The sequence below is a fragment of the Alosa sapidissima genome, chromosome 21 (genome assembly GCF_018492685.1).
Source record: "Alosa sapidissima isolate fAloSap1 chromosome 21, fAloSap1.pri, whole genome shotgun sequence".
Taxonomy (NCBI): Eukaryota; Metazoa; Chordata; class Actinopteri; order Clupeiformes; family Clupeidae; genus Alosa; species Alosa sapidissima.
The window spans coordinates 29,358,789-29,369,462 of NC_055977.1; the positions used below are offsets into that span (position 1 = coordinate 29,358,789).

General features: G+C 40.3%; 2 protein-coding genes across 3 annotated transcripts; one reads left to right on the plus strand and one right to left on the minus strand.

Annotated features, from left to right (window-relative positions):
* Nucleotides 1-1,792: 1,792 nt before the first annotated feature.
* On the minus strand, nucleotides 1,793-4,821 carry rpl30 (ribosomal protein L30). 2 transcript variants are annotated; one of them, XM_042077282.1, is made up of 5 exons: nucleotides 4,713-4,821; nucleotides 4,548-4,596; nucleotides 3,865-4,010; nucleotides 3,308-3,438; nucleotides 1,793-1,896 (listed from the first exon to the last, which is right to left on the minus strand). In XM_042077282.1, exons 2-5 carry the CDS (start codon nucleotides 4,566-4,568, stop codon nucleotides 1,841-1,843), a joined length of 354 nt encoding a protein of 117 aa, XP_041933216.1. In that variant the 5' UTR covers nucleotides 4,569-4,596; nucleotides 4,713-4,821; the 3' UTR covers nucleotides 1,793-1,840. The 2 variants fall into 2 exon arrangements, with proteins under 2 accessions (XP_041933216.1, XP_041933217.1); XM_042077283.1 differs by having other exon boundaries at nucleotides 4,544-4,596; nucleotides 4,713-4,748.
* Nucleotides 4,822-6,035: 1,214 nt separating this feature from the next.
* LOC121696005 (skin secretory protein xP2-like) lies at nucleotides 6,036-10,674 on the plus strand. Its single transcript, XM_042077281.1, has 4 exons — nucleotides 6,036-6,388; nucleotides 8,228-8,590; nucleotides 9,822-9,884; nucleotides 9,979-10,674. The coding sequence occupies exons 1-4, from the start codon at nucleotides 6,112-6,114 to the stop codon at nucleotides 9,996-9,998; spliced, it is 723 nt and encodes a 240-aa protein (XP_041933215.1). The 5' UTR covers nucleotides 6,036-6,111; the 3' UTR covers nucleotides 9,999-10,674.

Here is a 10,674-nt window from a genome sequence, read left to right on the forward strand (position 1 = left end):
ATTAACCTAGCAACCAGCATAGCAACCACCATAACTACTCTAGCAACAGTCAGTTGTCATCAACTTTGACTCCAGTCAACTGTTTCCTCTCCCCACAACTGTTTCAAAATAAAAGTCGTCACTGCTATAATCCCCTATTAAATTATTTAACCATTTACCAGGGGTATGAAAGAATGTGTTCTTAACTGTAAATAAAAAATCTAGACGACTGCCTGAAGAAAATAAGATTCCACAGTTACTGATTATATGAGGTTGCATGTCAGGAAAAGGACCAGGGGAGATGGCAGTCATTACCTCTACAGTAAATGCACAAGTGTACATTGAAAATTGCGGAAGTCATTTTCCAGGATGATGATGCATCTTGCTATAGAGCAAAGAACGTTAAAACTTTTTTCAGGAAAAAGTCAATGGCCAACAAACAGTCTGGATCTTAATCCCATTGAATGAGTGGTATATCTCGTAAACCATAACTAAAAGAATGTTTATTTATAAATATTTATCCTCAGACATGCTTAAAATTGGTGATAAACTTGTGCATCTTTTTATACCCTTGTATGCAATAATAAAGAGGCTATTGTGTTTATGAATTAAAAGGCAGAACCAAATAAAATGTAATTTTTTTTAATTTAACGTTATTTTATTTACTGCAAACGGTGAGTGCCCAGACCCTACATTTTAATGTGGGTCTGGCTCGCCAGGCTACTAGTGAACTCTAAGCCAGAGGTGTACTAATTATGATGTTTTAGGTTTGAGATTCCATAATTGTTTTCCTCAGGATTGAGTGATACCATTTTTCCCTCTACATGATCTGAAAAATAAAGTGCCTAAAATGTCTACATTTTTGTTGAGTTACAGAATAAAAAATAGTTGAGGCACATCTGTGATTCTATAAAGCAAAACAGCTGAATGAACATTTTCTAAGAGGGTGATTTCATGCGTGTTGCCAGGGACAGTAGTTTTAGGTAAGATGAAAGCATTGCATTAAATTATTTATTTAATTCATCCTAGGTCCATTTTATTAGGCCAGTGTCTTAATCAATCCAAACAAACCATGGCGGTGTGAAAGCAACCAAAGAGCATTCTTTTAGTTTGTGTTTAGTATTGCATTGCTCATTTTAAAGTTTTTGTTGTCAGTTTTCACTTTAATAAACTGCCCTTTTTCAGTGAAGGAAATTATTTTCACCCCAAGTTTTAGTCTTTTTTCTTTAATCTTTTCTGAACTACAACAAAAGTACCATGCTCAGAATGCCTGAAATCAAACAACAAACACACTACACAATCTGCAAGCACTGGGTGGCAAATAAATATCAGGGATGCAAAGAGGTATAGGGGTGTCAACTGGGTCAAATTCATGCTGTGTAGGGGTCAACTTTAGATAAGATAAATATATTATCTTCACATGATAAATTTATTACAAGTACATTTACAGCATCCTTATTATAATTTTTAAAATTCCGCTAGTCTCAGCTGCTTCTTCAGCCACCTACCACCTCAGAATGGTGGAGAACTCTACATCTGATTGGCTTGTTGCCTTTGATGGTTAGTTGGTCAGGAGTGAGATGGTTAGGGTAATGCTAGGGTCCGACCCAAACAGAGGCAGAGTAGAGTTGGGTCTTCCTGGGGTGAAGTAGTCTTCATACAATAATATTATTTCTTCTCAGATCTGCATGAATCTCTAGGTGGCCTAGATAGATATTCAAAAGGTGATATGTTTGCCTCATGAAATATGATGCAAAGCCAAGTCTGACTACCTCAGCATCCATTTATAATGAAAGGCAGAGCAGCAGTGACATTGACAATTTAACCAACTTTATTTAAAACAGCAGTGTGGGAAGAGCGTCTACTTCTCGCCTGGTTGCTGCTGCTCTGGCATGCTTCTGATGATGTCAGAGTCACCTGTGGAGACAGAGCAGAGACAGACCCATTAGGACATAGCATCCACTCGTGTCTGCAGCCATTTCATCTGCATTTGTTCTTGAAACAGCATGCACCCTATGCAAGACCAGACACAAAGTATCTGGAGCAGTCTGCAAAGACCTGTGACAGTTTTTACAGACTACCCGTCTGTCTAGCCTTGTACAAACAGATATGCAGTCTCCCTGAATGCACCTTTCTGTGAAAAGATTACCTTAAGCTTAAATGAGGCCACCTGCTATTAGTGATTTTGATTGGCAGCATTAAAAAAAAAAAAAAAAAATATATATATATATATATTGTGTTCCTGACTGGATCTGAACCTGGTAAGGTGCAGGTCAAGGACAATAAACCTAATACTGACAGGTGAAATTGAGCAGACTGCTAACCTTACAATTTAATATTCAACAACAGTGGCCTTTTCTGAACTGGAACTCAATTTCAAGTGCAGCACATACTCTCTGGACATCCTTTTCATTTTCAACACCAGAAGTGAGACCTTGACCCACACAGAGACCCACCACAATCATAGAAAAATAAACATGAACATGAATTTAGTGTAGGTGTTGGACCTGCCATGCATTACCTGACCCTCTAATTGGCCAATTTATTAATCTAGTTTTAAACCTACTGTTTACCACTGCTAAATGAATACCTCCAGTGTTATCTCGTATATTAAATTGACTTCTTGTGGTGATTCATATGAAATGAATGAGGTTAACCTCATAGTGAAGGAGAAAAGTTCTGATTTAAGGGTATTTTTTCTTATTCAGTTACAAAGATATTGTGATGAATTGCTGTTGTCTCGTATTTGAAACGTGGTTTACGAATGCCCAGAGCCGTTTATTGGGCGCTACGAATGTCTATCAAATGTGTCTGTACGTAGCTCATAACGGCTTCGGTGTGTCATTGTCTTGCTGCCCTCCCTCCGTTCTGTGATTGGTCCCTTAACTGAGGCGAAAATTTGCTCCATGGAATCCAGGCTGCCTAGCAGCGTGAATAAAATCGCGCACGTAAGGCAGCATGTGAAAACCCAGGCTAGTTGTCTACCTTTAAATTGAGTATCACAGAATCACTGTATTGTGATATCACAATCCTAGTCAAAGTATCATCACCATGCCGAGCCAGGCTAACCATATCATGAGCCCAGCTGGATCAAACAGTGCAAGACAAAACAAGACCCAAGGAATGCACAGTGAGAAAAGGCCAAGCTTTCCTGTTTTGTAAAATTCCAGTATATCAAAAAGCTGGGTTTCAAAACATATGCTTACATTTCACCAAGAAAGTGAGGCACTACCAACATAAATGCCATGTAGTGGCTGCCATTTACTTTTCATACAACTCCCAGCTTGGGACGGATGTATTGCAAGTGGAGTACAGTACAGCAACTTACCGGGATCAATGATGGCCAGTGTGCACACTCTGTAGTATCTTCCACAGGCTGTTCCCAGCTCAATGTTGTTGCCGCTGTAGTGGTGGACACCGGTTTTGGCCAACATGGCATAGTACTCAATCTCTGATTTTCTGAGGAGAAACAAAAGGTCAATTTGCGGTCTGCTAATACAGTAGGTCAAAACTATCAGCAACAGGCTTCCAAACACTGACCATCACACACAGAGTGATGAACAAGACCACCACGGAGGGAAAACTAGCATCTGCACATAAACATTCGGTTCACAAACACAATGCTAAAACGACCACTTTCAGAATGCAATCGCCCATAAGGCGCTACAGTGCACATCTGTAACACTTTTATAGGGCATGACAATGTATTCTATCAGCTGAGCACCACTACCTTCAACACAGTCACACTCCACCTGGAGATATATTTCCAGCATTTGCATGTTTCTGTAGGCATCTCACTAGCTCTATTCATAAAGCAGACAGTGCTACAATATGTCTCAGTCCCACAAAGGTGATAAGGACGTGCTGCATGCACACACAACCTACCTCAGAGCTGGGCAGTTATTGGCCAGGATAACCAGCTTGGCTTTGCCCTGACGGATCATTTTCTGGGACTGTCTGTATCCCAGCACATATTTACCGCTCTTCATCACCAACTGGAGTCGGGAGTTGATGGACTCCAGGGACTTTTTCTAACAAACAAAAAAATAATCATTAGTAGTTAACATCTGCACCCCACTGTTACCAACTACTGTTATCGATACTGCTCCTGTTTTCAATACAGATCTTTCAAGAGACAGTGTACACCTGAAGACATTCTGAATGACAACTTCGACACACGCAAAAAGTAACACTAAAGCAGATGCGTGATAACGCCTTATTTAACTAACGTAAGTCTATGATGTATACACGATGGCGTTACACGATGACCATCTTAATCAACCAGCTAACGCTAACGATGCCGTCAAAAACAGGTTACCGTGATCATAGCCGTTTTAAATAGTCGAACATACAAACACAGACATGTGACATCCATTTCAACGTGGTGTCTATGTAGTGAACGTAGGACAACTTAATTTATTAGGCGGGCTGGACAGCTAATCAAGTTTGAAAACTACACTAACACATCTACCACTAGCTAGCTATCTAGCCAGCTACGAATCCACGTGAAGTGGCATAGCCAGCCAGCTAAGTGTGCTAAAGCATGGACAGCACCCGGGTCTACTCACTGTTTTCTTTGTGGCCACCATCGTTGCCGTTTAGTCCACTCGGGCCAACCTACACACACACAGAGAAAAAGCACATGTTTTCATTTCCTTCATATCTCCACTAAGAAGACTGTATATAAGTTAAATAGGGGTTATTTTTTAATATAAATACAGAGAGAAACCCACAGCCTGATACTCCCAATATGGCCTCGGAGAGAAAGAATTTCCCAGTGTGCACTGCGGTTGGACGATCTGTGGCTGTCATCGCGAGAGGAAGGCGCTGAGGTAACAGAGAATGTCTATGAATTAGACATGAACAAACAGAATATACTGAACCAAAACCATATAAATGAGTGACAATAGGTTTTGTAGTTAGTTATATGGTTTTGGTTCAGTTTTCTGTTTTGTTCATGAACAGCAGTATGTCTAAACTGACTAAATGACAATAACTAGGTGATACTCCTATTACCCTCTCCTGGCACTGATAATCAGCTGCATAAAGGGATAGTCATTCAAATATTTGGAAATCCTTGGAGAAAACAAGGATACCATAGAAACCAATAGAAATGTAAAGTGAGTAAACTTGAGTCTTGATATAAACTTGATATAAACTTGATATTTCCCAGGAATGCTACCACAGCTGACTATACCATTAGCACTGGATAACAAGAAAAGTGTGCTTTTATCAGTGCAAAAGACTCTTTTTGTGAAGGGTGCCACACTTCACTTCCCGCAGCATTTTGGTGATATTTTGTGTTGAATTTGGGGAAACCAATTGTTGTTTCAGTTGTGTTGAGCTATTGAAATGGTCCTGGTTTGTTTGTTTTCTCAAAAAAGCTCAAAAGTGTGTGTATTTTGCTTAAAAACAAAATTTCTAAAGGGGTGCCAATACTTTTGTCAGTGACTGTACAACATAGCCTAGGCTTACCCTCTGATAGGGATGTCCTACCTTTGCATGTGGTGCTTAGAAAAATGTGTAATGTGAAAAGGGCACACAAGTAACAAGGAATTGTAGCCTATTAATGGATAAACAAATGTGGTCTGGCTTGATCATCAAATAGATCATATTTTAAGAGTAGCCTACTTTGTCGCCCCCCTTTGACCTGAGTGAAGTGATTCAAGTTGTTAATGTGGGTGGGAGCAAATAGACATGGTAATTTGCTTGTGTCATTGGTGAAAAGGGTCGTCATCTGTAGAAATAAATTTAGAAAATAATAAACCTCAACTTCATTTAAAGCAAATTAGATGAAGAGTGTGTAGGCCTAGAGCCATAGTGTGGAGAGACATTTGGTGTATTAAGTTAGGAGGCTGGTGTGTGGTAGCTATAAGTCCAAAAAAACTGTGGTTTGGACCCCTATAATTCTAGTAGGTCATAATTTGTTTCATTTGTTCAATAATGGAATTGTGGAATTGATTGAATAGAATTACTTCTGATTCAATAGGGCTAGCCTACTACTTTTATAATATCTATAGACCTTCTACAGTGGAAACGAAATCTCATAGTGACCTGCCAGGTGGGTTTTTATGCTGGACGCGTATGGTAACCGAACACAACAAATCCTCTGCCGGTTAGTTTTAACTTGTCATGCGCAAGAACTGCGCGGTTGAGTGGAGCAGTATTCCAATAATTTTATTTGAACGGGGCAGAGGACAGCGTAGACTTGCATCAGCGCAGAGTGACAGTCAACATCTATGCACGTTATCAAGGACTCGGACATTACTAAGGGACCTCTGGCTTTTCTGTCGTTGTCGTAATATATGTTTTTATAGAATGGGGTGTAGTTCTAGTACGCAGACCACAGGACAAGAGGCAAACAAACCAAGCCCAAAACAAGAGGAAAGTAATGGAACAAGCACAACAGGTGGGCATGCGATTTTCCTTGAATTCCAGAGATGTCATAAGAAAACTTTAAGTAGCCTACATTAGTGTCAAGTCACTGAAGTGTTGCGCATGGTTTGTGTTAGGCTATGCCACATTTGAAACTACCTTGATTTCTTTAAGGTTACTGGAACACATTTAACTGATTGTCTAAGGAAAGGAAAGAACGTAGCTGCTTGGGCTTAGCACGAAATTAAGTTTTCTTACATTTGAAATAAGGGTGCTTAAGCTGTTCTCAAAGTCGCAAGACTTTACTGTGTGTCCAAGTTAGTCTACAGTAGGCTATGCTGTCTGCATGATGAAGGGAGAGGGGACTCAGGAGTGGGACTTCCTGCTTGCCTAGTATGTTTGCTAATATTGACAAACAAATCCTCTAATTAAAGTGGGGACTTCTAATAGACTCGACCTGCTTAATGCCTCTCTCCCTTAGAAACTGTTACATGGGCAGAGATAGTGTAACATCTTTAGTTTCAGCCAGAAATTCAACACCCTGGGTAGTTGCTTACTTTCCTGGATCAGTTGAGCATCACCTGTATGATACTGATTCAGCTGAGTGAGGCTGTCACAATCAACACAATGTGGTAAATGTTGTTACATATGTTTTCAAGGATGCCACTTAAGTTGTGCTGATTTTTTCTTTTATATGTGGTTTCAAGTGGGGTTGTAGAAGTGTTGAGGTGGAATATCACTGAAAGTGAGAGAGCATAACTTCCATGAACTCTCTTCTATTTAACAGAAGTCAGCTGTGTTACTTAATGATCTAATGTAAATCCTGAGGTCATCTCAGTGATAATTTACATAACACACCTCATGCCCTTCCTTCATCACTTCAATCTACACCACACCACACACATCTTATGTCAGTCATAGATGATTCTTTGAGCTTTTTGTTTCAGTCTATTCTTGTCATAATTATAAGATTGACCATTGAACTATCCTTGTAGGGCCTACAATTGCGCACATTATTTAGGGATATCATTTGTGGACCTAATCTGAATTCACAAAGTCTGTATAGATTACTGTATTTCGGCGTGTTCAAAACAACTTGCTTAACAGTCACAGTCATATTTTATGTTCTTTGGAGACATAGTTAGAAGTTCCTGTCATAGAGTGGGATGTTTTGGAATGTATAATGACTTATAAAACTACAAAGGGACAAGTGATAAATCTAAGCCATCAATGCCTGATCCTGTCTGACCTCTTGTTGACCCATTATCTGTTCATTTGTTTGTGCTTGTCTTTAATCATGGGTCAGGATAGATTTGGTTACCTGTGTAAGCATTACAGTGTTGGAATGTTGAAACATCAACTTGTCACCTGTAAATTACAATACTCCTTTTAGAAAATTTGCTTTGATTGTAGTTTAAAGGTACACTATGCAGGTTTTTGGCAACTGTAGAGCTCCCTATAGACTCGCGATGTATTTATATGTTACTCTGCTATTGTAAATAGCAAACTTCTCGCGACTTATCCCCCCTATATGCAATGCAGATGCTTTTGTTGTGGAGGTGATTGATTAACAACAGGTAAAAACTATCTCCAAAGTGCTATATGCTGACAAGGTAATTTTTCACGATTCTCTCGAGATTTGGCTGGCGCCGCTCTTGGAAGTTCCATGGCTGGTTTTCTCAGTAGGCACTTGCTACGTTTATGTTGTATAGCTATGCTAGGTGAACGATTCGCCTATTACAAGTTTGTTTACCATCAAATTGGCTTTGTAAAGGTGAAAATCTTGCATAGTGTATCTTTAACTGGTTGTCTGATAGGACCTTCAGAATTGTAAAAAATCCCTGTAATAAATTCCGCTCTGTTGCACTAACAGGCACAACAAATGAAAATGGTGGCATTCCAGAAGACAGAGTGACAATCCCAGACCAAACTGCACCAGAGACCTCTGCAAAACCACCCAGTGCAGGCTCCACAGCCCCGGCTGCAGCAGAACCCACAGAGAGCCCAAAGAAAGAGGGCCCTGAGGCTGCTCCCCCGGCCTCTGCCCCTGCCTCTCCCCCTGCCTCTCCCCCTGCCTCTCCCCCGGCCTCTGCCCCGGCCTCCAGTGACTCCACAGGCCAACCAGCAGCATCGGAGGGAGATGCCCCAGTGGGGGACACCTCGAATGAGACCGCACCTGCTTCTGACACCGCTGCTAAGGCCTCAGACAACTCTGAGTCTCCCGCCCAGCCAGCAGGTGAGGATCTCAAATCCATTACCAGGCTTAAAACGTGCACACGTGCAGGGATATAGTGCATGCCATTACAACTTGTAACTTGTTTAATATTCAGAAGAAGAGGTATGGCTGAGACAAGAAAGAAGAAGCATTTCTTGATTAATGTAAAAATACTCAGCGACATGAATGCTTTGATATAGAAAGACAGAAGCATTTCTAGAGTTTCTAGAGACTAAAGCATTTCGAGAGTTACTTGTACCTTCACTTCTCCCCTCCCCCCCCCCCCCCCCAGGACTATTCTTCCATGTTACAGGCAGTGTTACTATGGGTTTCCAGTACACAAGCCGGCCCTTGTATTTTAATTAACTCACAAGGGTAGTTATTAACCTGAAAACACCTTTCAAATGTGGCAGTAGGACAGAGTGTACACATACACTCAATTTCAAATATGTGTCGTCTGTCACAGCTTAATATCTAATGACTTATTAGGAGCTGTCTTTAACAGAAACCCAAGGGGAACAGTTACATGGAATGCTAGTGACATTTTTGTACATCCCACTCTTTGTATTCGAACACAGCTTATATAGATGGCAAGAGCTGCCTCCCTGGTCAGGAGATATACATGTAAATGCTAATGGCTGCTCATGCAAATTTAGCTGAATATAAGAGACTGTTCCCGTTTATATAATGCAAAATTGCCAAGATATTACATTGACCATCTGTAGATAAGTAACAAAGCTTTGCAGTTTCTAGGCTGTAATTATTTGCTTAGTACATTTTGAATGACTTTATAATAGTAGTTTAAGGGTGATTTGAGGTTAACTAAGAGTCACAGGAGCTTGTGTGGTGAGACACGGTGCTTGACACCAGAGGAAAGGAAGGTGAAATGTTGGCAGGTAGAGCTGTCATTGACATCAGCCTGAGCTGGCTGTGACAACAAAACCTGCAGTTGGCAATGTGAAACTTCCTAAGAGGACAGCAAATGGTGCCAGACGGCTACCATACAGCCGTTTCATCTCTTTTTGTCTTAAAATGCTGATGGAATTATGATTAGACAACCCATATTATAATTGGTACATTTTTTGTCCGATTTTCCTTTCAACATTTAAGGTTTATGTTTCTGTTACTGTTATCTGGTTTACAGTTTCAGTTTAATGATTAGGGCCTATACTAAACTTCCAAAAGCCAAACTTCCACAATAAATGAGAGGATGTTAGTAATGATGATCATTCTCTGCTGTCATCTTCATTAGAGGGGGCAAAAGACAACGCTGCGTCACCAGAAGCCCCAGCTGAGTCCACAGGAGAAGCCCCAGGTGAGAGCAAAGCCTCGAGTGTGAAATGAGCATCCTGGCTCTCTGCTCCTCTACACTCCAGCACATTCACCTCATTTCCTGTCTTCTTTTCCAGCTCCCACAGAGGGATCATAAGACAGCACTACAGATGGATGTACTCACACAATCCCATGATGCTCACCAAATCTCTCAACGTGCAAAAGTGAGACTGTTGATCCACAGGGAACCTGCAGAGGCAGTCAAGCAGCTATTCAACTCTATAGTTTTGCTTTATCAATGTAATGATAGCAGATAAATGTATTTATATTTTGTCAAAAATGATATAGATGTAAAAGATATAAATGAAGCCTGATTACAGGAATGGATATTTAGACCCCATTTATATAGTGGATTTAGTTGACCAAGTGAGGTTAAACTTATCAGGAACCAATTGTGTTTTCAGCATTGTCCCTTAGGTGAGGGTCATCTATTACAATTGCCTGTTGCCAAGCTAGACAAACCAGTCTCCTGGACTGGAGTCTAATAGATTGACTGTGCCTTTGTTTTCTTCTGTTGGTGTGTGGAAAGGATTTCTACTTTTGTACATACCATATTTCACCAGCACAATAACATCAGATAGTGTATCAATTACATCGTTATATCGCTTCTAAACTTCTTTAAAACACAAGCTTTGCTGTGAAAGTTTGACTTTTTCTATGCAAAAGTCAATATTTTGTGAATGAGAAAAGACGGACTTCATCTTTCTACAACCCCAAAACAGAAAAAGTTGGGACATTCTGTAAAATGTGAATAAAAACAGAATGTAATAATC

Excerpts from the sequence above, each read along its gene's own strand:
- rpl30 (XM_042077282.1), bottom strand. The coding sequence starts at position 4,568 with ATGGTGGCCACAAAGAAAACA. Across the intron at positions 4,011-4,547 it reads TGGTGGCCACAAAGAAAACA|AAAAAGTCCCTGGAGTCCAT; the intron begins GTGAGTAGACCC and ends TTTGTTTGTTAG. Across the intron at positions 1,897-3,307 it reads ACTGGCCATCATTGATCCCG|GTGACTCTGACATCATCAGA; the intron begins GTAAGTTGCTGT and ends CTGTCTCCACAG.
- LOC121696005 (XM_042077281.1), top strand. The coding sequence starts at position 6,112 with ATGCGCAAGAACTGCGCGGTTGAGTGGAGCAGTATTCCAATAATTTTA. Across the intron at positions 6,389-8,227 it reads TAATGGAACAAGCACAACAG|GCACAACAAATGAAAATGGT; the intron begins GTGGGCATGCGA and ends TTGCACTAACAG. Across the intron at positions 8,591-9,821 it reads GTCTCCCGCCCAGCCAGCAG|AGGGGGCAAAAGACAACGCT; the intron begins GTGAGGATCTCA and ends CATCTTCATTAG.